The following is a 26818-nucleotide window of genomic DNA, read 5'->3' as shown; positions in this document are numbered from 1 at the left end:
TTTGGTTTTCAAATTTTTGACAAACGGTACTGGGTGTGTTTTCCGAATATCCCCGCCAAATTGTATTTTCGCCTCGCTTGTTCCATGGATGATAACTTCTTTTCTCTCTACCCCTCTTAGTTCAATTTCTGCCATTTGTTTTTCATTTTGCTTTAATCTTCTTTCTACTTCCTTCCTGTCTTCTTGTAGCGCATTTTCAAATTTTATTTCTAATCCCTCCAAATTATCTTTAATTCTCATTTCTTGTTCTTTCATATTATTTTTAATTTCATTAATCTCTTCTATTTGTTGTATCAGTTCTTTCTTTATCCCCTCAACACATCCTTTAATTTCCTGTTCATAGTTTTCCAAACGCTGCTCTATATTTCTGTTATTTAGTTCTATTGTTTGTTTTGTTTCTTGTATTGTTTGTTTTGTTTCATCCATTTTTTGTGACTGGAGTTGCATTAGTTGTAATATTTTATCTATTCCTGATAGTTCTTTTCTCTCCTCAACTATTGTCACATTTCCTTCATTATCCGATACTTCTTCCAAAATTGTTTCATCTTCTCTGTTATCCTCCTTCCTTTCCTGCATTTTACTTTGTCTCCTTGTGACAGACATGTTGTTACTTTTTGTTATTGTTTTTGTCCCCGCCAAATGTGAAATTTTACAACACTCTATATGTTTCAGAACACGACAATATTTCTCCCCAAATGTATTAAATTTTCACGACAAATATCAAATATGCAATCAGTAAAATTCAAATAATTCAAAATAAATATCAAATGTACGATTGGTAAAGAAAATAAAATCAAATAATTCAATAGCAGTAAATATCCACTAACTACGATCAATCAATAAACCAAATTTATATTCCCTGGAAAAATTGTCAAAATACTTTCAAATTCAAATTCCCTCAATGTTATATGTTTTTATCTCTGGATCACCTGTACTTATTCCAGATCTCTTTCCCTTCCTTCAAATGTAAAGCTGCGATATTTTCAAGCCCCACGTTTTGGAAGCCAGTTATTGCGATATTTAAAGTCTTGGTGCGCCAAGCAATAATTAGCTAATTAATTTTTTTGATTAATTAAAATTATTTAAATGATATGATTATGACTCTATCACAATTTTTAATTCTTTTATCTCAGGGTTAAATTCGTGCTTCAATATCTATGCTATTACATGTGAAAGGTAAGGTTCAGAGAATACCGGAATAATAAAAAACACATATGATCTAACACTATATATTGAAATAAATATAATGAAATAATTCACACTCAAAAGTTTTCAATAAACAAATCTCATATAAGGATTCTCAAAATTTTGTTCTCCGTACGTGAACAATCAAAATTTATGGTACAAACAATATTAATTGAAAACTCAAAATCCCAAACTATTCTAACTCTCCTAATCAAAATATTTATATCCTTTCTAAATTACGTGTAAAAATTGTGTTATCAATAAAAGAAAAAAAAAACTGCAGAAAACAAAAATATCTCTCTCTGATGATGAGTGGTCCAAATCCTTGTTCCTTGTAGACTGTATTATCTCCTCTCAACCGCTCCCTATGTAATCAGCAATCTTACAACAGATTGTTGCAAGTATATCGTCCTTAATGATCTCCTTCAAAAGCAACAATCATTCAAATTATGATAGCCTTTCTCCTCTCGATAAACTGAAGCTCTCGTTGGCCCGAGTGAAAAATGACTCTTGGAATATCTTCTCTTTACGATAAACTGAATCTCTCGTTGGCCTGAACAGTGACTCTTGGAATATAAGTAGGAAAATATGACTTACAATATTTTGCTGCTTCAGCCTCTGTCAGATACACTAACTCCACAAAAACTCACTAACATTCAACACTACTGCTTGCTACTTCTTTGGAACCACCAGAGAACAGTCCTGTTCCTCTTACAGACTTGGAAAAATCAACTGATTATCTTTTCTCTCTCCTCAATCTCGCTAAACTTTTTCCTACATATTTATCCCACCTTTTTCAATCTCCGCCAATCAAAACTCGTCACAATTCCCCCATTTTTTCATTTCGATAACAAACAAATTTTTACCTATAATTATAAAATTTCCTAAAACTTATTTACAAATAATATTTTCTATAATTCGTAAAAACTAACAAAAACCTCTTTCTAAAATCTCTTCTATTTGTCTCTAATCACTGCATTAATGTATTTTGGAAAACCCCGTTCAATTGTCTTTTTGTTTTCACTTAAAATTATGCGGGTCACTCAAGTATAACAAAGAAATAATTTATGCAAAGCTTACATTTTGTTAGTACAGGTAATTCAAGAAATTAATAACTCTCCTTCTTCGAAATGTTTGTTGGATATTATCCTACTTATCTGAATTATTTTAATGTTATTGAATTTTGAAATATTTTTAAACAAACCAATATTTTTCTCGATTTTACATATCATAACAATATATATATATATATATATATATATATTTATATATATATATATATATATATATATATATATATATATATATATATATATATATATATATATATATATATATATATATAGCGAGGCGAATATTTATTGCAAATAAATGTTACAGAGGCGAATATTTATTGCAAATAAATGTTACCATGGCTTTATTAGACACCTAAGATCAGATAACGTCGCAAGAAAGACAAAATGCCAAATATAGGCCAGGGAAATAAGCAAAAAAAGTACCCTGTTTTTGACACTCGTCCGGCCAGGCAAACGACAGTTGTTATGAGTAGTATGGACCTCTGTAACAAAAATCTATATGTTTCCTGCAGTCGATTTTTTGGACTTAATTAGTTATTAACAAATTAAGGTCAAAAAACGGAAAAATTTTGCTTTTTTCGTCTATCGGCAAAAAGTGAAGCATTTTAAACAAATTTTACAAGAGAAGAAACTTTTAAGTCATATAAAAACCTTCAAAATGGCGTTTACTAAATTTTTCTATTCTTATTTGTTGCTTAGGAAATTGCAAAATAGGTCAAAAATTTCGGGTTTTTATAAATGTTAATAACTTTTTTGAAAATAAAGTTATAACATTTATATTTCACAGGATGCTGTGTCTATAAGTGCTTAAAATACTGTTAAAATTTCAAAGTGATCGGTAAAATAGTTGTAAGAGTTATTTTATTTGTTTATCCCAAATTAATTTTTTTTGCAACAATATAAGTCAGAAAATTATTTAGTTTTAGTAATTGTAATGATAGTTTCTTGAAGAAGAAGACTTGTTCTATTATTAACATTAAAAAAAAATTAACAAAATTAATTTTAAATATTGCAAAATAATTTTGCAAAAACATGTCGATTTTTTGCTTATAAACAATTAGAATAACTTTTTAGCCATTGCCGGTAAGAACATTATTTTTTTATATTTAAAAAGCCTAAATTTTTTTACAAATTTAAAAGAAAAAAATTTGTCCTAAAATAATTTGGGACAAAGTTAGCCTCTTTTTTTATTTAATTCATAGCAGCTTTGTTTATAACAACTAAGAAATCTTAGTAGATCTGTTATAGTAAGAATTACAAAAAAAATTGTTGACAAAAATTGTAGGCAGCTTTAAACTCCACATTTTAAAATTAGTTACAATCTTACAGGGTGTTCCATAAGATGGTGGCAGACCAAACTTATGTTTTTTTAAATGGAACACCCTGTATTTTATTCTAAATTTGGAATCTGGTTTACTTCTACATCACAACAATGTAAAGTTTTATTATGTTATACCAGGTATTTAAAAAGTTATAACCAATATTATCTGAAAATCGTATCAAGTTTAACTCCCTGTATAATTACAAAGAAGTATAGGAATATTGATATATTGCAACCATAGTTTTTTAATAATTGTTAAAACTTATAAAACATATTTGTTTTTATAATATTCGTTAAATCAAATACAGGGTAAGTCAAAATGCAAGTACATTATTTTCTTGGTAATTTTAAATAGAACACCCTGTATTTTATATCACTATCAAAAAGTACTAATATCGTACTTCAAATTTTATAAAGTATTCCCTATACCTAAAGTTATCAGTTTTCTAGATATTTTTATTTTTCTATCGGAGTATTAATTCGGTAGATATTTTAACGTTTACCAATAATAATTATCAAATATAATTATTAATTTAGTAACTAAATAGCGACACATAAAAGAAAACAATTTAATTGAAATAAAATTTATAAAAAATAATAGTAATTTTAACTTATCTTACTTAAGTAAGGTGTTCAAAATGACTTCCCAAAACATCTGTGCATACTTGAAAGCGGTCATTGAAAGAGTTGCTTACATTACCTACTAAGTATTTGTAAAGAAATATTTTGAAATGCAATTCGGATTCTATTTTTCATATTCCCTTCTTGTTGGTGGTATTTTATATACTTCGTTCTTAACTTAACCCCCGAAAAATGAGTCCATTTTATTGAATTCCGGTGACCTTGGGACCACCTTACCAGTGCGGTTAAATCGATCTTTCAATTTTTCAAATGTATCTTGTCTAGGTTGCCGCCTATCTAAAAACCATTCTTGATAAGTTCTAGCTGATAGTAATGAATTTTTATTGCATTCCCCTAATATCCAGATCATTATCTACCATTTCATCAGTATTAAAATTCATTATCGCTAATTTAAATTGAATTAATTACTGAATTACTAAATAATAATTGTTGCTAATTTACGGTGTATCCCAATACTGAATTAATAAACAATAATGTCAAACTGTTAAAATATCTACCAAATTAATACTTTGATAGAAAAATAAAAATATCTAGAAAACTGATAACCTTAGGTATAGGGAGTACTTTATAAAATTTGAAGTATGATATTAGTACTTTTTGATAGTGATATAAAATACAAGGTGTTCTATTTAAAATTACCAAGAAAATAATGTACTTGCATTTTGACTTACCCTGTATTTGATTTAACGAATATTATAAAAACGAATATGTTTTATAATTTTTAACAATTATTAAAAAACTATGAATGCAATATATCAATGTTCCTATACTCCTTTTTAATTATACAGGGAGTTAAACTTGATACGATATTCAGGAAATATTGGTTAGAACTTTTTAAATCCCCGGTATAATATAATAAAACTTTACATTGTTGTGATGTGGAAGTGAAGCATAAAAAACCAAAAGTTTGGTCTGCCACCATTTTATGGAACAGCCTGTAAGATTGTAACTAATTTTAAAACTAATCCCTACATTAATCAATCACCCTGTATATATATATATATATATAAATGTATATATATATATATATATATATATATATATATATATATATATATATATATATACATAAACATATATTTTAAAGTAGATGACTTTAAAATTATATTGTAAAATATAATATATATTGTATTTATATTATAAAAAAAATTGAAGCAAATTAGATAGTTTATTTAACAATTTATTGAAATAATGCATATTCGTAATGTACGCAAACAGTACATACAAATTAAAAAAGGAACGTTGAAACCCATAAATAAGAACCAGCGATACAGATAACAGCTCCTTCCCCCTCCCTTCGGCTTCCGTGAGTTTCGAAGCCAGCCGATTTTAAGGACCACATTTTAAAGCTTTGTGGACGATTTCGTTAAAGGGCAATCTTTTTAGAATTTGGTACGTTAAAACTATAAAGTATTTTCTTGTAAACAACGCTAATTAGATTTATTAATTATTATAAACAAAGCTGTTATGAATAAAATAAAAAAAAGAGGCTAACTTCGTCCCAAATTATTTTAGAACAAATTTTTTTTCTTTTAAATTTGTGGAAAAATTCAGGCTTCTTAAATATAAAAAAATAATATTCTTGCAGGCAATGGTTAAAAAGTTATTCTAATTGTTTATAAGCAAAAAAACGACATGTTTTTGCAAAATTATTTTGCAATATTTATAATTAATTTTCCTAATTTTTTTTTTAATGTTAATGATAGAACAAGTCTTCTTCTTCAAAAAACTATCATTACAATTACTAAAACTATATAAATTTCTGACTTATATTGTTGCAAAAAAAATTAATTTGGGATAAACAAATAAAATAACTCTTAAACTATTTGACCGATCACTTTGAAATTTTAACAATGTCTTAAGCACTCATAGACACAGCATTCTATGAAATATAAATATTATAAGTTTATTTTCAAAAAAGTTATTAACATTTATAAAAAACCGAAATTTTTGACTTATTTTGCAATTTTCCAAGCAACAAATAAGTATACAAACATTTAGAAAACGCCATTTTAAAGGTTTTTATATGACTTATAAGTTTCTTCTCTTCTAAAATTTGTCTAAAATGCTTCACTTTTTGCTGATGGACGAAAAAAGCAAAAATTTTCCGTTTTTTGACCTTAATTTGTTAATAACTAATTAAGTCCAAAAAATCGACTGCAGGAAACATATAGGTTTTTGTTACAGAGGACCATACTACCCAAAACAACTGTCGTTTGCCTGGCCGGACGAGTGTCATGAAAAAATGCTTATTTCCCTGGGCTAATATATAAAACCCTAATAAGACCGGTACTCACATATGGCTCAGAAAATATGGCTATATTCCGTTTTCTGAACTATACAAAATATACCAGGATCCGGATATTATAACATTCATCAAAATAGGACGGCTGCGTTGGATAGGACATGTAGAAAAAATGGAAGAAGGCGAAATACCAAACAAAATATTCAAACAGATGCCAGTAGGAAAAAGAACAAGAGGAAGACCGAAACTGAGATACTTAGAACAAATGATATAACAACCTTAAAAATAAAAAACTGGAGAAAAAAAGCACGAAACAGATCGGAATGGAGAAGAATCCTGGAACAGGCCAAGACCCAAAAAGGGTTGTCGAGCCAGTGATGATGATGATGATGATGATGATGATGATGATGATGATATATATATATATATATATATATATATATATATATATATATATATATATATATATATGTATATATATATATATATATATATATATATATATATATATATATATATATATGTAAAAAAATAGATTTTGTACATCTGTTATTAAGTACTCAATAAACTGTTGTGTTAGGATAAATATGTTTTAAATTTAATACAGTTTTCCAGCCTTTTATTTGATCAAATGTCTTTTTTTTGGAGCAGATAAACAATGCAATATAAGGTCTTTATTTGTACTACTTTTACTTTTGCATCCATCCAGCACATTTTAAATATGTAAATTTCTTAGCAGGTTGATTTTTTTATTGATATTATGTACTATTTCATTAGAAAACAACATTTTTGAGAAAAAACCTAACTTTACTATATAATACAATGTAAAATGAGTAGGACTCGACAGCAGACATGACACTTTGGCCATGTGAAGGGAGTACGAGTACAGGTGATCCTAATAGTATTATCGCGCTATAAGAAGTATTCACTTCTGTCGGCACTGCCCAAGTGCCACACGCCGTTTTTTTTTCTTGAAAGTTGTCTGTTGCTAAAGTCTAGTATTTGGATTTTCAGGTCGCACAAAAGCTCCTAGTGCGACGTAGCAACCACTTATTTAACCAGAATCGACTGCTTTACAAGCGTAACATGCACTAAATGTGAAATTAAAAAAAAAATATGTTAGTGTAGGGCTCTCTAGCTTGACAAGTCAATATCATAGCCTCTGAGCCACTGTCGTCACTAAATATAATTATAATATAGAAACCTTTTACGTGTGCAATTTCTATAATGATAGTAAAATTTTTCTCAATTGTTAAATATGCCTCAGATAGTTTTCAACAAGTCATGCTTTAATAGTACAGAGGAATGTGCTTAAGAGTAAAACGGTAAAATTATTTTTCAAAATTTCATTTCAATTGATATTTTAGAAATCATAAAATGTATGTTATGGTAATCGACACGAGTTTTGTCTCTTCTGTTGTATTAAATCTTTTCTTTTTTTTAGGTTCTCTCAGAGAGGAGAACAGATTGGAAATTATGGAATCAATATCTCTACATACATGTAACAAAGAATATGTGAATCAAAGAGGCGAAGAAAAAAAATGTGAAATTTGTATTCAGCAGCTTGACCATAAAAGTTATTTAAACAAACGTATAAAAATGCACACAAAATCTTACAAGTGTGAAATTTGTTTTAGGCAGTTTTCTCGGAGTGATCATTTGAGATGTCATTTGGGAACTCATACCGGAGAAAAGCCGTACAAGTGTGAAATTTGTTTTAAGCAATTAAGTGCAGCAAGCGGTTTGAAAAAACACTTAAGAATACACACTGGAGAAAAGCCTTACAAGTGTGAAATTTGTTTTAAGCAATTTAGTGTATTAAGCACTTTAAAAATACACTTAAGAATCCACACTGGAGAAAAGAGTTACAAGTGTGAAATTTGTTTTAAGCGATTTACTGAAGCAAGTGGTTTGAAAAAACACTTAAGAATACACACTGGAGAAAGGCCTTACAAGTGTGAAATTTGTTTTAAGCAATTAAGTGCAGCAAGCGGTTTGAAAAAACACTTAAGAATACACACTGGAGAAAAGCCTCACAAGTGTGAAATTTGTTTTAAGCAATTTAGTGCAGCAAGCGGTTTGAAAAAACACTTAAGAATACACACTGGAGAAAAGCCTTACAAGTGTGAAATTTGTTTTAAGCAATTTACTGAAGCAAGTGGTTTGAAAAGACACTTAAGAATACACACTGGAGAAAAGCGTTACAAGTGTGAAATTTGTTTTAGTCAATTTAGTGAAGCAGATACTTTGAAAAATCACTTAAGACTACACACTGGGGAAAAGCCTTACAAGTGTGAAATTTGTTTTAAGCAATTTAGTGAAGCAGGTACTTTGAAAATGCACTTAAGAATGCACACTGGAGAAAAGCCTTACAAGTGTGAAATTTGTTTTAAGCTATTTAGTTTAGCAGGCAATTTGAAAAGACACTTAAGAATACACTCTGGAGAAAAGCCTTACAAGTGTGAAATTTGTTTTAAACAATTTAGTGATGTAGGACATTTGGAAAGGCACTTAAGAATACACACTGGAGAAAAGCCTTACAAGTGTGAAATGTGTTTTAAGCAATTCAATCAAGCATTTGCTTTAAAAATACACTTAAGAAGACACACTGGAGAAAAGCCTTACAAGTGTGAAATTTGTTTTAAGCAATTTAGTGAAGCAGGTACTTTGAAAATCCACTTAAGAATGCACACTGGAGAAAAGCCTTACAAGTGTGAAATTTGTTTTAAGCAATTTAGTGTAGCAAGCGGTTTTAAAAAACACTTAAGAATACACACTGGAGAGAATCATTAAAAGGGTGAAATTTGAAAAAACACTTAATAATACACACTGAGGAAAAGTCTTATAAGTGTGAAATTTGTTACAGGCAATTTAGTTTAGTAGAACATTTGAAAAGACACTTAAAAATACACTCTGGAGGAAAGCCGTACAAGTGTGAGATTTGTTTTAAGAAATTTAATATATCAGGCACTTTGAACATACACTTAAGAATGCACACTGGAGAAAAGCCTTACGAATGTGAAATTTGTTTTAGGCAGTTATCTCGGAATGATCATTTAAAATGTCATTTGGGAACTCATACCGGAGAAAAGTCTTACAGGTGTGAAATTTGTTATAAGCAATTTAGTATAGTAAAACATTTGAAAAGACAATTAAGAATGCACACTGAAGAAAAGCCTTTTACGTGTGAAATTTGTTTTAAGCAATTTACGAGTACAAGCCTTTGGAAAAAAAACACTTAAAAATGCACACTGAAGACAAGCAATAAAAGCTTTACAAGCTGAAATTTGTTTTTTGAAGCCTCTGATTTGAAAACATATGTGAGAGTGTACACTGGCGAAAAACCTTACAAATGTGAAGTTTAGTTTAATCGGTGTTCTCAAGTAGTTAATTTGAAACAGCGTTTAAAATATTATACTGGAGAAAAGCCGTACAACTGTGTAATTTGTTTGAAGGAATTAAACTTTAAATAAAGCAAAACATCACTGTTGGATCTATTTACTAATATTTGGAATACTTATAAACGTTTTGATAAAATTTAAGCTGGAAGGTAATAGTAGAGTTGAAGAAATATATTTTTATATGATATGATATATAGGATACACTTCTGCAATAAAAGCAGTGAATAAATTGACCAAACAATGTGTGACGTGTTCTGATGATATCTAAGTAAATAATAAATTTTGGCACTGGAATTAGGACTAAACGTTTTAGGTCACTGTCAAAGATTTTTAGCAGATATTGCAGCACTAAAGATTTTAATCAGACAATATTAGATCAGTTTTGAAAAATATCTGACACATTTATTTAATATAATTATTATGTGAAATCGATTAAAATAATTCTAATCAGTTCATTGATCTTAAACAAATATATAGTGTTAAAAGAAATCTAGGAATTACACAAAACATATCAAGATTTTTAATAAGGTGTGATACATTTTTAATTGTGACCCCAGTTAATGTTTGATTTTAAAGATATTTTATCACAAATCACAATATTTGAAAAGTACTATTGTAAACCAAAACCGGAATTAATTTTCGACTGATAAAATTAGTACCTCAAATTGTGGACTCATCGTGCTATCATGACATCGGTGTTTGTAGGTTATTTGGTTCTCATTATTAGTTATAAGTATATTAAGTTTGTGTTTAAAAGAAAAACTACTGTAAGTTAATTTTGATTTGCTCCAATTGCTTAATCTAAGGTATGTCCTACACTTGGTTGGTCTGTTAGTGAGGATACATATGGATCAGATCATTATCCAATCAGTATTACGCTTAATAACTATTATCACAATGATTCAATCACGTCCCCATTATATAGATCGTCTATGAATGAAGCAAATTGGACCTTATATACAGCTGAAATAGAGAAATCATTTTCCACGCCACCAAAATGCATCAATACCAACGGTAAGTGTATATTTTTAATGTAACAGATTACGAATGCTTCGAACAAATCTTGCAAAATTCTAAGACCATCCTCAAATATATCATTCAAACCACCTAAATGGTGGGACTAGGAGTGCCGTGAGATATAGAAAAAGAGAAAAATTGCATGCAAAAGGTACAAACAAAATATGTGTCTGGCAAACTTTGTTGAATATCAAAAAATAAATGCTAAGTGTAAACGAACCTTTAAACAGAAATGTAGAAATAGTTGGGCCAACTTCTGTCTTAATTTAAACAGACAAACTCATCCAACTGAAATATGAGATAGAATTAAGAAAATAAAAAAAAAAATAAAAATTGTATGTTCACGACGAAAATATCGTTGAAAATTTGTTTCATAAAATAACTCCTTGTTATGTTCCTTTTCTAATATATATCACTGAAGATACATTTAAATCACATTTTTTGTCATCTCCTATTAGTTTCAATGAACTAAATGCTAATATCAAGTATTCTAAGAGATCCTACCCTGGGATTGATGGTATCAATTATCTTATGATATATAACTTGCCTACAATAGCACTTAAATTTCTCCGTGATATTTTTAACAATATTCTAATTAAAGGTGATAACTGTAATTCTTTGAAGCAGTGTCTTTTAATACCTATCCCAAAAGCTAATGATCCCAATGTCCTAAGACCGATATCTTAGGACATCTTATATCATGTATATTGAAAATATTTGAACGAATCATGAAAGATCGATTAGAATGGTGGATGGAAAGTAACAACCTTTACCCAGACTGTTAGCTTGGGTTTCGGAGAGGGAAAGGAACTATGGATTGCATTTTACACTTAGCAACCGATATCCAGTTAACTTATTCTAAAAGCCAATACACAGCTGCTTTATTTGTGGACATTTCTGGGTTATATAATAACGTTATTCTCGACCTTCTGCTTGATCAACTTGTTAAATTGGGAGTGCCTAGTAAATATGCTTATGTCCTAGTCAATCTATTTACAAATATACAAGTCCATATGCGTTTAAATAATTCACTAATTGGTCCAAAGATAGTTAACAAAGGGTTATCTTAGGGCTCAGTTCTTAGTCCCTTATTATTTAACTTGTATTCATTAAACTTACATACTATGGGAATGCAGTGTAACATTTTACAATATGCTGATGACTTCTGTTTCTATGTTGAGAAAAAAACTTTTCAACAATGTGTTAATGCCCTTAAAGAAAATGTGTCTTATTGCAAAAAGTATTTTGATAGTCATGGGCTTGACATCTCACCTAAGAAGTAAGGTGTAGTATTTTTTTCGAGACACAGGTTACCAAAAGTTAGTACGTTAAAATTCTACCAGCTGGAAATTCTTGTATATAACTGTATATTAATAATTGCATTACCAAATGTGAAAAAAGCCTTAATATCCTTAAGGCCGTTAATCGATATGATTGGGGAGCAGACCCGAAAATAAACTTATTATTTTACAGAGCATATACCAGATCAATTTTGGACTTTAGAAACTTTTTCTATGGATCAACGACAAAATCTCGTTTGATTAAATTGGATCGAATACAATACAAATCTTTGAGGTCAGTCCTAGGAGCTCTCAAATCTACTCCCAAACTAGCCATTTTGGCAGAATGTAACGAGCCTTACATTTAAGGCGTCTATTTTTGGCAGAAAAATTTATTCTTAAATGCCAGTTTAATAATCAAAACAGCTTATTACAAAAAATATCTTGTCTCTGTTGAAAATCTAATAAATAAATGGTGGGCAAATAAAAACTCTCCAACTGTAGCTGTTGCTTTTCCCAATTTATCACAATATTCATTCAATGGAGAAGGGATTCCATTCTTTGGCTCCAATTATGACATACTATATGAATATAAACCTGCTGTAGTAATGCCTTCATCTATTTCAATTGTTCACGAAGATTTAGTAGTACAGAACAAGCTGGAATATTGTAACCATCCTTGTAAAATTTATACCGATGACTCAAAATCGCCTGCTGGTGTTGGCTGTGCCATTTACATAGACAATATTCAAAATTATTTTCAGTACAAATTAAAAGCAGATTGCTCAATATTCACAGCTGAATTGGTAGCCATTGTCAAGGCGTTAAGCCATAATTTTATCTGACTCAGTCCGTCCTCCTCGCATTAAGACACTTCTCTAAACACATATATACCAACAGACTAATTGTAGATGCGCTTGAAAAGTTAAGGATCTTAACTTCTCTAAAAAGAATTGGTAACTTTGTGTAGGTTAAAGGTCACTTTAATATTCCAGGCAATGAAAAAGTAGACCATTTGGCTAAAGACGCAACTTTAGTGGGTATAGAGTACAACGAGTTGCCCAAATGGGATATAGTTTCAGCTAGGAAGAAACGTGTTACGACTTACTTGGGAAATTGAGTGGCAATCCTTTACTAACAGCAGCAAAAATACATACTGCAGTATATATTTAAATCTTCCATCCACTCCCCCAAATGACAGAAGCCCCATCTCTCGGAAAATTTATACTATGTAAGTTAGATGCATTTTTGGACATGCTACAGTAAACGCTTATCTATATAAAATAAAACTTTCCGCAACTGATATATGTGAATGTAATGGTACTTTAACCACTGGATGTTTCAATGTCGGTATAATCAAGAAGCCATAAAATTTTTATTTCAAGCCATCTTCCAACAAAAAATTATACTGCCGCAGAACGTTGCTTCTATTCTCTATTTAAGTAGTCGAAATTCAACTGTTAGATCGATTTTATGGGGAGTTTTCAAACGTACCGAACGGAAAATCTAAACTGCATTTTTCAGTGTTGTGTGAATCCGGACGGAGATGGTAGGACGTTAGTTGTTATATTTCCCATTGTCTTTCCTTTTATGTCACTTACCTTTAACCGTTGCCTGTATTGTTTATGTTAAAAAAAAGTCGCTATGATGTGCACCTTAGCGTGAAGCGTGTGTTCCTGTTCAATCCTTTTTGTATAGTCACCCAATAGTATTTTCAATGGGAAGGTTAGGAAATTGAGTGAATGAACGAACGGTTAGGAAATTGTCATGAATTTAAATGAAGTGTAGGAGATTGTTTTTACGTATTCAATCAATTGTCTGGCTAAATAGGTCTTACTAAGGCAAAAAAAATTGATCAATGGCACCTATATTGTCGCTTAGAATTGGACGAGTATTTTAAACATAAAACACTTACTGACAATTACTGGTATAAAATTTCTTAAATTCATAATATGTCTAATGTGTATAACTTCAAAAAATTAGAAAATTTTGTATTAAATTTGTAAAACATTCACTTTTATTGGCATTTTATAGTATAAATGGGTAATGCCATAATTTTGATGTTACGCCAAAAGTAATTGATTCAATAACATCATACACACATGTCGACCATGAAATTATAGAGATTTTAATTTTATAAATTTTCATATTATGTTTAATATTTTTTAAAGAAGTTTTTTTGAAGAAATTTGTTATTTTTTTTATGAAAATAAATCATTTGTTTCTATATAGTTCCTCATTTTTATTTGAAATTTTGAAACGAAAACTATATTTCCTATAAACCAACGATAATTCTGACAGTATATATTCTTTGGTATTATCCATAATTCTATGATTGACTGGTGGCATCACTGATGGCATAGCACTTACAGGAGAACCAGAATACGAATTATCGATGTAATATACTACTCATAGACGTTTATGTATATTAAGATATATGATATTATTAAGGAGGGCTATAAGAATGGGTGGAAACTAGAAACGCAATGCATTGTTTGTGTGTCAATTTTTTAACATCTAATTCAGCTTTCAGCAATCGCCGCTAGAGGCGCAAGTGTTGTAAAGAGTGCTACAATTACAATGTCTTATAGACTTATTTATTATTTAATTTTTGTTTTTATCAAACATTAATTTATTGGTTGATTATTGCCGAATATGTTTTATGTCATAAATAAATTATTTCAAAATTATAACATATCGACATGTGGTCAAAAGTGTATTGTTTCTATAACAAAGATGGATATGTGAAATCAAATTTGTTACATTATTATCTATGTGCCTCATTTATATACCAATGGAATTTGAATTGCAAATTAATTGATATCAAAAAGTTTTTAAAAATATAAAATAATTATCAGTGAACCAAATTAATATTTTTCCAGGAGCACCTGCTTCGTCTAATTTTGGCGATAGAAGTTATACAGTCAAATCTAATTGATATAATTTCGTTATTGATTGATGACGGATTATGACGAAACTTTAACATTTTCCTGTAATTATCCAATTGCGACTGGAGCAAATTTACATAATTACCTACCAAGATTGATAAGTAAATCTGAATTTTTAGCACACTTTTACTTTTATAAAGTGTAATGAAAATGGTATATATTTAACAAATAGTTATTTGTTAAATATATTTACCTAGTGCATTTTAAAATCTCAAGCTAAACTAATAAAATTTGAACTTAAAATATAAAGTTTATTTATTAAAAATATATGTAAATTAACTATTAACGATAGTCTGATTTTTACAAAATTAATGTTAATTTTTGTAAAATACTTTTGTCTCAAAATAAAAATGCATTGTTTCGACAGAAAACTTAGATCCTCTTACTTACTTTAAGCTAATTTTCAGGTTGAAATAAAAATCAATAATGGGTAAAACACAAACTTTATTTACACTAAAGAAAATAACCTAAAAACGAAAATAATCCATGGACGTTATAAATAACAAAGACAAATTTTCGACAAAAAATTCGTAGTATTTCCGTGTTAAATCCAACATTTTCTTTTATAGGGCTGAAATAGCACAAATTCTATAAATATAATATGTCTTAACATTGTTTCATACCAAGACTGAAATGAGAACAAAAATAAATTTCACTTCCTTTTGGTGCTTTAAAAAGGCTTGTATTTACTTCGTTAACTTCAATTTTTATCGGAACGATAACCCGGTACGAAGTAAGTTCTACTGGCGTAAACTTTTTTGGCACTCGTATTGAAATAATAACAACCAAAATCAGTAGACGGCAGCAGCCAGATTAAGAACTTACTGTACAGAACAATCCCATCGAGTGGAAAAGCGAGGCAAAATAACTGGGAGTCATGGATAAAGGACTAACATTTAAAAAGCACGTAGACGCCACAGTGCAAAAAGCCAACATGGCTAAAGCATCAATCAGAGGACTCATAGGTAGAAAAAGCAAACTGAGGACTAAAATTAAAATGAGATTAATAAACAGTATCATTCTATCGATACTTCTCTCGCATGGGTACGCACCTGTAACACCACAAAAAAGAGGATTCAAGCAGTTCACAACAGCCAGGACAAAATTCGCAGAACTATAAACGTAAACACAAAAGGGCACAAAACACCTAGGGCTCGATAACACGGAAACAGTCCCACCAGAGAGACTTTAGAGGGAGGGAGAGCCGTATGGCTAAATCTGGATAAAGATGTTCCCTGAAACGGAAGTTTCATTACTTGTCATTAAGGATCAGGTTATACCAACCAAAAATTACCTGAAATATATCGTCTACGACCCTCAAGTCCAAAACGACAAATGCCGATATGGATGTCAAGTCCAAGAAACCATCCATCTTACCGGGGGCTGTAAAGATTTTACAGCAACTGAATATCAAGAACGGCAGGACTCAGTAGGTCTTCATCAAGAGATAGCTTTTAAACTGGGACTTCTATACTAAAATCACAATCAGGATGCACTAGAAATAAACACACCAAGACACGTTAAATGTTACAAGCAGCCCTCTCAAATAATGATTTTCAATGTATATACATTGTATAAATCCCAAATCATGATTTACAAAGTTTATACATTGTAAATCATGATTCTGGAGTGTTCCTCGTAACATTCAAGTGTCTTGGTTTGTTTATTTCTAGTACATCTTGATTGTGATTTTAGTATACAAACAAACCATCTCCCATATTATTAATACGTTCCTGAGAGTATGCTTAAGAATGACAACTACAAGCTATACTGGGATCGCACTGTGCTCACAGACCAAACTGTAGCACATAATAGACAAAATCTCGTGCTAGTTAATAAACTAACAAGACAAACAACACTAATCGATGTGGCGATACCAAACAACAATAATCTGCGTGTCAAGTACAACGAAAATATCGCCAAGTACAGAGATCTGGAAATACCAATAAGGAGACAATGGATAATGGAAAGTACCCAGACGATATCTATTATTCTTTCTACCACTGGAGTCATTCCGAAGAACCTCCTAGAAAATATAAAAAATCTAGGTCTTAATGAACATCTATATAAGATCATGCAGAAAGCTGTGCTACTCTCGACGTCCAGATGCGTACGAAAATTTTTGGAAGATACACCGACGTACCAAGTCACCTAGGACTCGATAACACGGAACACCTTTTGATACCGTAGGTATCTGGATGAATGAATTTTCTGCTTAGAGGGAGTGTGAGCCTAAATCTGGATACTAATAATCATATAGGCGTAAAAATGTGGGCAATACAAAAGTAGGTATTATTTAACTTTTTTTAATTTTACATACCAAAATTAAATCATTTCATATTTTATCTACTTAATTTATAATAACATATTGATAATATTGATATAAGGTTGAATACTCGAATAAATGAACTTTGAAAAAATTAAAGGCAAATATCGAGCACAATTTTAATAATCAAATCTTGCCCAAGTACTTTCGCTTTCTACAGGATGTTCAGGGGCATCTGAAATAAGCCAAGAAACGTTTTTTTATTTAAATGAAGAAAAATTGATTAACTTCGATAATTAAACTGTTTGTCCTTGTTTTAGTGTAGTGTTATGTACAATTTATGTTTAAATTCATGTTTATTACATTCTGCGCTTGCTGGATAGCCCAAATTTGACGAAGTAAGTCTAAAACTTTAATTACAAAAAACTTTTATCATCCATTAACTTAGAGTTTTTGACGTGACAACGTCTTAAATTAGGTTGTGGCTCGGAGTCACTCATGAAAAAGTCTAACGCCCGCTCACGTCTGTTACGATGAGTCACCGAACGAGAGAGAGGCCCGCCGGACCGGCGAATGCCTTGCGTCTCTCTCCCACTCAAACATGATCGGTCCGCTGCGCGCGCAGCACTAGAGAATTAGGCGCGTTGAATCGGTGCGTGCTTGTGTCTCTGTCTTTCTCGAGCGTTCTTGGCGTTGGAAAACCGAGAAAGCGTCATAATACAAGTTCACACGTGTGGTTAAAGTATCGTCAGCTGTGTCTGTAGTGAAAATGTGGAGTGCTTAGATTCGTCACAACTACAACAATCAAGGTAAATAATTGTACACTAATATTTCATTATCGTAAACTATGATTGATTGATTAATTGTTAGATTGACACAAAAGTTGAGAAACTGAGTTTATAGGTTATGTCATACTATTGACAAATGTTGATAGTGTTAAGTAAATTATTAGTTTAAATCGCTCTGCAATCAATCGTAATTCAGTCGATTGAGAAGAAACAGCGCGTTTCAACTGCAAACAACTATTGTGCAATTTAATAATATTCATATCAATAAATATTCTACCGAGAAAAAGACGTTGTCACGTAAAATCTTCGCCCGTAAAACCGACTTTACAGGCAACCGATTTTTTTTTATCGAAATTAATCAATTTTTCTTCATTTAAATAAAAAAACGTTTCTTGGCTTATTTCAGATGCCCCTGATGATGCTGTAGAAAGCGAAAGTACTTGGGCAAGATTTGATTATTAAAATTGTGCTCGATATTTGCCTTAAAAAAAATTCAAAAAGTAATATTTAATTGGAAAGCACGTAAGAAGAATTATAATACAAAATCTAAACGATATGTAACGATCGATAACTTTATCGAGATCAATATGAATAACATAATGAATATTCATTAATTCCAAGCCAACGACCAGTCTCTCCTCAGTCATGTTTTAACTCTCCTCAAAATAGATAATGTTCTTTCAGCACTAGATGCACTCAAAGGTAAGGTCGCAAAAATCTTCCACAAAATAGTAATTGTAGGATAGATACCAATATCACAAAACTCAAATAGTTTTACACTATCATAAGAAACCTTGTATATTGTTCTCTTTGTCAATTTGCTTCCCACAATTCCAATTCTACTCTTAAAGTTTTTTATACAGAAATTGAATTTATATTGAAAAAACAATATTTATCAGCATCAATATGAGTAGCATTTATTATTGACTCTTCTTCAGATTTTTCCAATAACTCGGCAAATAAAATTGAGAGTTAAGGTTTCTTCAGGAAAGCGAGATTTTAAATCTTCGATAATGTTATTAATTATCGGAATGTATATAGATCGTCTAAAATAGTCTTGAAGATTTTCACATGGATAATTTTCTCGATTTCGCTTAAGATTAAGATATTTGATTTTGAAAAAAAAAAACGATTTAATGGCAAAGTGTAAGAAACTACTACTGATAAGCCGATAATCAGATAAGAAAGTCAGATTCAGATATAGCAGATTGCAATATCTTTGCCTTTGCAGCAGTAGTAGGTCACTCCATGAAGATATAGCGTCAAGGCATTAGTGAATTTTTGGCAGAGATTATCGAAATTGAAGAATTCTGTTGGGACATTTAACCCATTTTGTCTCGCACAAACTACTAACCTGATGTACCATCATATTTTTAAGAAGTGCATTGCGTTCTGACGAATCTTTAAAAAAAGAAATTAGTTCTTCTTTCATCGTTCCAATTGCATTTCTCACAGATTGAACTGATGAAGATTTATCAATTGAAAGATTTAAAATATAGTTGACGCATGATGAATAAACATCATTAATAGCTTCATTTTTGGAAGTAATTATTGCACCAAAAGTTTCAGAAATCATTACAGAGCAGCCATCTGTAGTCAAGCCTACGGAATGCTTAACATCTAAAGTTGCTTTTTTCAAAGTTTCTAATACAACTTAAGCTGAGTTTAAAAAAAATGAAATCACTTGGTTTCGGGGGGACTTACCGCCCCCCTTGGATCCGGCTATGGTTTTCATTCTTCTTTGTTCCTCTCTTATTACATTGGCGTCCAGTATCGTTCTCATTATTTTTCTTTCAAATTTCAGTAGGCTATCTTCCTCTTTCTTGTTAATCGTCGTTGTTTCCATCCCATAATGTAACAATAAGTCTTGTATAGTTTCATCTTTATTCTCTTACTTAGAGTCTTGCTTCTCAACAGGTCCTCTAGTCCTGTTTTCTTTGCTTCCTTAACTAATTTTTTAATAGATCTTATTTTCGTCTTTGCTATAATGACTAGATCACCTGCATATGCTATTACTTAAAGTTGATCTGTAATATTGATTTTGTTTACGAAGTTTATCCTCCTTATTATTGCTTCTAATATCAGATTAAATAGTCTCGGGGAGATAGAGTCACCTTATTTCACGCCTATGTTTACTTTCATCTGCTTAGAAGTTGTTCCGCTGAAACTTGTCTTTGCTGTGGTGTTCTTTAGACTCGCTGTTAGTATATGTCTCACTTTTTCTGGGATTCCAAGATGCTCTAGCTCTTCCATCATTTTCGTCCGATTTATTATGTCAAAAGCGCTCTTGAAATTTATGAATATTACGTGCATTTTTCTGTTGAATTCTCTCGATTTTTGAATTATTTGCTCCACTGTATGTAAGGAATTAATAGTCGATTTCCTAGGTCTGAACCCGTTCTGATATTCTCCTAATATTCGTTCAGTGCATTATTACAGTCTCATTTTTAGTATTAATATTCTACTCAGATATAATATCATAATTCCATTGCTATTTCATCTTCTGCTGCTTTTTTTGTTTCGAAGGTTTTTAATTTCTTTTTGTACTTCTTCTATAGGAATTTCTCTTTCTTCATTAAAAACTATTGATCTTCCTTCTTCATCACAGTGTGTTTACTCAGTAGTGAATAACATTTTTTTGTAATATTCTTTTCATATTCAGCTGATCTGTTTGGTTTTTTAGTCCTCTTATTTCAATGTTGGGCGTATTTTTTGTTGCTCCGACTTTGTTGTAAAATTGTTTTATTTTATGACTTTTTCTGTCTTTTTCAATTCTGATTGATTGTCGATCCAAGGCATTCTTTCGGAATTTTTTAGTGTTTTCTCTATTTTGCATTTTTGGTCGTACCAGTCTTTATTATTAACCTATTATTTTTTATTTTTTTCTTTCCTATTACTTTATTTATTGTTTCATTTATTTTGCTTTTTAATTCTTGCCATCTTTCGTTTATCTTTGTTGAACGTTAAGTCATTACCATTAGGTAAGTTTACTGCAAAAGTGGTGTAAGTCATTTGAGAGGCTAATAAAATCTCCATTATGGAGATTATTAGATAAAAATACATACATGATCATTATATTACACATTCATTTGTCTAAACAAACAACAAATTCCATAAAAACTTTGTCTGTACAGAGTTTCTACTAAAGCGCTAGTTTGCTGAGAACTTAATTTTGTTACTTACACAACTTTCGCTCTCAGCGACTCACATAATGACTTTCATTCATAACATATTTTCTCACAACAATATTAAGTTAACTTTGTTATGTTATTTACTTACTAAATTTATAAATATTGATGTCATTGCAATAAAAATTACTTTTGTTCACGATATTTTACTTTTAATTTTATATATATGTATGTGGATATACCCTAGCCCAACAGCGTAGTCAAAAAATATAACTTATTTTACTTTTGAGTCGATTTTTTTGCTCGCAAGTGTAATTTTCTAATAAAATAGTACCTAATATCAATAAAAAAATCAACTTACTAAAAATTTAAATATTTTAAATGTGCTGTAATTGGATCTAACAGTAAAAGTATAAATAAAGACCTTACATTCCATTGTTTACTTATTCCAGAAAAAGGTTCAGAGGTTTTTACTTATTATTTTTATAATAAAGACAGTTAGTCAATTAAAAGGCTGGAAAACTGTAATAAAATTAAAACAATTTATCCTAACACAAGAGTTTATTTGTTTTTTGAGTAATAACACATTATTAACAAAATTAATTTTTTCAAATTATAAACACAAAGTTAAAAGATAGGTTAGGTTTAATTATAATATTAATAATAAACAGACAAATAATACAAATATACTGATTGCTGCAATACACAAGCGTTCCCCCAGTGCGACAGAGAAAACTGACGCAAAGCAGTCCCTTCGTCTTTTTCTAATTTGTCAGGTTTATCGACCACGTGACCTAAGTGATCAATGGTAAGGTCACGTGGTCGATAAACCCGGCCCATTAGAAAGAGATGAAGTGACTACTTTGAATCAATTTTTTTGTCGCACTGGGGGAACGGGCTAGTTTGCAACCATCAGTCCATGTTGTATTATATGTATATGATTATAAACGGTATTATATCCTGCCCTGTGTTGCTATGCATAAAATATCAAGCTAGAGCAGAAAATTACATAATATCTTAATTAAGGTTCTCTCATATCATGAAATTCTTTTAGTTAATCCAAATTAAAGTTTTAGCTTTGTGTTTGTTTTATTTGTAGTTTATATATATATATATATATATATATATATATATATATATATATATATATATATATATATATATATAAATGGATTTTGTACATCTGTTATTAAGTACTCTTATCTTAGCATAAATACGTTTTAAATTTAATACAGTTTTACAGCCTTTTAATTGATCAACTGTCTTTCTATTGTCAAAATAATCGAGTTATATACCACGGAAACTTTTTTGAAGCAGATAAACAATGCAATATAAGGTCTTTATTTGTACGACTTTTACTGTTGTTACTGTTAATTACATTTAAAATATTTAAATTTCTTAGCAAGTTGATTTTTCATTATTATTATGTACTATTTCTTAAGAAAACGATGTTCTTGAGAGAAAACCGAACTTTCCTATATAATACAATGTAAGATGAGTAGAACTCGACATAATACTTTTTCAATGTGAAGGGGTTATCCCAATAGTATTAACACGCTACAAGAAGTATTCACTTTTGTCGGCATTGCCCAAGTGTTACAAGCAGTTTTTTTTTCATTAAAAGCTGTCTGTTGCTAAGGTCTAGTGTTAGGATTTTCAAGTTGCACAAAGGGCTCCTAATGTGACTTAGCAACCACTTACTTAACCAGAATCGACTGCTTTACAAGCCTAACAGGCACTAAATGGGAAATTGAAAAACAAATTATGATGTTAGTCTAGGGCTCTCTGGCTTGATATATAGAAACGTTTTACCTGTGCACTTTCTATAATGATAGCAACATCTTTCTCAATTATTAAACATGCCTCAGATAGTTTTCAACAAGTCATGCTTTAATAGTACACAGGAATGTGCCTAAAAGAAAAACCACTCGCGGGTAAAATTATTTTTCAAAATTTCATTTCAATTGATATTTTAGAAATCATAAAATGTATGCTATGCTAATCGACACGAGTTTTTCTCTTCTGTTGTATTAAATCTTTTCTTTTATTTTAGGCTCTCTCAGAGAGGAGAAGACATTGGAAAATTATGTAAACAATATCTATACATACATGTAACAAAGAATGTGTGATTCAATTAGGCGAAGAAAAAAAATGTGAAATTTGTATTAAGCAGCTTGGTCATAAAAGTTATTTAAAAACGGTTTTCTCGGAATGATCATTTGAGATGTCATTTGGAGACTCATACCGGAGAAAAGTCTTACAGGTGTGAAGTTTGTTTTAAGCAATTCAGTAAAGCATGTGATTTGAAAATACACTTAAGAGTGCACACTGGAGAAAAGCCTTACAAGTGTGAAATTTGTTTTAAGCAATTTAGTGAAGCAAGTAGTTTGAAAAAACACTTAAGATTACACACTGGGGAGAAGCCTTACAAGTGCGAAATTTGTTTTAAGTTATTTACTGGAGCAAGTGGTTTGAAAAGACACTTAAGAATACACACTGGAGAAAAGCGTTACAAGTGTGAAATTTGTTTTAAGCAATTCAGTGAAGCAGGTAGTTTGAAAAAACACGTAAGAATACACACTGGAGAAAAGCCTTACAAATGTGAAATTTGTTTTAAGCAATTTAATAAAGTAGGACATTTAAAAAGGCACTTAAGACTACACACTGTAGAAAAGCCTTAGAAGTGTGAAATTTGTTTTAAACAATTTAGTGATGTATTACATTTGAAAGGGCACTTAATAATGCACACTGAAGACAATCAATAAAAGCTTCACAAGCTGAAATTTGTTTTTTGAAGCCTCTGAATTGGAAACACATGTGAGAATGCACACTGGCGAAAAACCTTGTGAAACCTTGAAAAAACAAATGTGAAGTTTAGTTTAATCGGTTTTGTCAAATAGGTAATTTGAAACAGCGTTTAAAGTCTTATACTGGAGAAAAGCAGTACAACTGGTAATTTGTTTTAAGGAATTTAATCAAGCAGTTGATGTAAAGCGTCATATGAGATCACACAATGTAGAGAAACCTTAAACATGTGGAATTTTTTTTAAGTATTTTTCTTGAAGATATAATTTATAAAAACTTACATAATTGCACTTATAAACTTTAAATAAAGCAAAAAATCACTGTTGGATGTATTTACTAATATTTGGTATACTTAAAAACGTTTTGATCAAATTTAAGCTGGAAGGTAATAGTAGAGTTGAAGAAATATATTTTTATATGATTTACAGGATACACTTTTGCAGTGAAAGCAGTGAATAAATTGACCAAAAAATTGGTCAATTGGAGTGTGACGTGTTCTAATGATACCTGAGTAAATAATAAATTTTGGCACTGGAATTAGGACTGAACGTTTTAGGTCACTATCAAAGATTTTTAGCAGGCAATATTACAGTATACTCCCTCTATAACGAACATGGTTATTACGAGCATACAGAAGAAGCATACAACTTTTTCACATCTCTAGAAAATATGATAGAATACTGAACAATTTAAAGCAGTCAACAATGACAGACTTCTTCCAATTGCAGAAGCAATAGTTTATGTTATCCTTGAAAATACACTTTGTATAGATTTACAGAATACAGATTTTTTGTTTTAACGTATATCATTGACAATAAAAGTAAACAACTCTTTTTTGTTTTAATTTATTTAATTGGCAATAAAATTTTTGCAAAAACGATATTCAAACAATATATAATTCTGCATCTTATATTGCTCCGAATGCCTTCACTATAGGAAGTTAATGTTTTATAAAACTACATATTCATATGTATGTACAGTATTATTGTTTTTTGATATAACGAAATCGTCTTAAACCGAGGTAATTAGTCTGCCATTTCAGTTCTCGAAAGAGAGACTCTACTGTATATCAGTTTTGAAAAATATCTTACACACTTGTTTAATATAATTATTATGTGAAATCGATTCTAATAATTCCAATCAGTTCATTGATCTTAAACAAATATATAGTGTTAAAAGAAATTTAGGAATTACACCAAACATACCAAGATTTTTTATAAGATGAAAAAAATTTTTAATTTTGACCACAGTTAAGGTTTGATTTTAAAGACATTTTGTCATAAATCGCAATATTTGAAAACTACTATTGTAAACCAAAACCGGAATTAATTTTCCATTTTAGTCCCTCAAATTGTGGGCTCATAAACCACCGAGTTGATTAAAAAATTTATCAGTGGCACCTATATTGCTGTTCAGAATTGGACTAATATATAACACGAAACACTGACAATGACTAGTATAAAATTTCTCAAATTCATTATATCTGGTGTGTATATATTCAAAGAATTAGACAAAATATTCACTTTTATTAACATTTTAAAGTATAAATGGCGAATGCCATAATTTTGATGTTACGAAAAACGTGATTGATTGAATAATATCATACAAACATGTCGACCATGAAATTATAGAGAGTCATTTTAAAAATGAATATCCATTTTTGAGAAAAAGTTGTTTACAACTTGATCAATTTTCGAGGAAGCGATTGTTTTGAGAAATGTATTGAACTGTTATTATAAATCTAATTTATTATCTTTATTTATTATAAAATATTCTAACACTTAGTTTATTAGAGTCTTTATTTAATTTATATACAAGATTACACTAATTTATTTTCCACTGACACTATTCTAATTCATATAATTTATTTACTACATTTATTTCCCACGTTACTCGACTCGATACAATTATTCTTTTCAGACTAACCGTTTGCAATAAGAATTTCCTCTATATATATTTAATAACCATTATCTGGAGATCCCTAGAATTCGGCCGGTGAACTTTCTCGAACGCCATGGAACCCAGACAGGTATTGGCGGCGGGAACCTTACTAAATAATACTTGTTTACAGTTTAGGTATGAGTCATATTTATCGTAACATTGCCCAACTCTTAAAAGATGGTTCCTCCTGGAACCTTGTCGGGACTGGAACTGGAACGGTATGCTGGTATCGGCAACTGGACCCTCTTTTACAACTTCCAGTTGTATAAAAATGACAAGGGACGGTTTTCTCTCCGCGCCCGTAACTATGCTGATTGCAACAGACTAACACCTGGACTAAGGTATCTTTAAAGATCTCCTCCACCATACTTCGGATAACCCTCCAATCTAATTGGCGGCAATCCAACTTTGGCATGGCTAACTTTTGCACGTCTGACTCTAGTACGTGCTCTCTCAATTGAAGTAAGGCTTCCCATACGTGTCGGTAGGTAGGTTGGTCACGGGCAGTGTCTTTTGTTACCAGGTAGAAAAGGCAACGTGATGCATCTTGGAGTTTCAATGCTTTCCCGGGAGCTGACACTTGACATTGAAGCTCTGCAACTCGACCGAACTTCCTTCGAAAGACGGATGCCAACCCTGGTGCATCTTTGATACTAGCCGGGATGGTAAGGGCCAGTGAGTAGATCTTGCTTTTCTTCAGTGGTAACACCATGTCTTGCTTTACCGGTACCTTTGTAGGACCCCATGAACTCCTCAAACGTGAGGTCAGACACAT

General features: G+C 30.6%; 1 protein-coding gene across 3 annotated transcripts in view; it reads left to right on the top strand.

Moving 5' to 3' along the window:
* Positions 1 to 24894, top strand: part of LOC140447846 (uncharacterized) — an 83787-nt gene extending 58893 nt beyond the window's left edge. The window contains exons 5-6 of one of the 3 annotated variants that reach the window (XR_011951642.1): positions 7914 to 10884; positions 23351 to 24894. Coding sequence is in view for 1 of the 3 variants with exons in the window: in XM_072540740.1 (XP_072396841.1) it covers positions 7914 to 9262 (1349 nt within the window). In the remaining 2 variants the exon portion in view is untranslated. Of the gene's footprint in view, positions 1 to 7913; positions 14336 to 23350 lie in introns of those variants that run through there. The other 2 variants (XR_011951641.1, XM_072540740.1) reach the window with 2 other exon arrangements.
* The last annotated feature ends 1924 nt before the right edge of the window (positions 24895 to 26818 follow it).

Source organism: Diabrotica undecimpunctata, chromosome 8, assembly GCF_040954645.1.
Source record: "Diabrotica undecimpunctata isolate CICGRU chromosome 8, icDiaUnde3, whole genome shotgun sequence".
Lineage (NCBI taxonomy): Eukaryota > Metazoa > Arthropoda > Insecta > Coleoptera > Chrysomelidae > Diabrotica > Diabrotica undecimpunctata.
The sequence above is the reverse complement of the archived record's forward strand: the minus strand, read 5'-3'. Positions and strand labels throughout refer to the sequence as shown.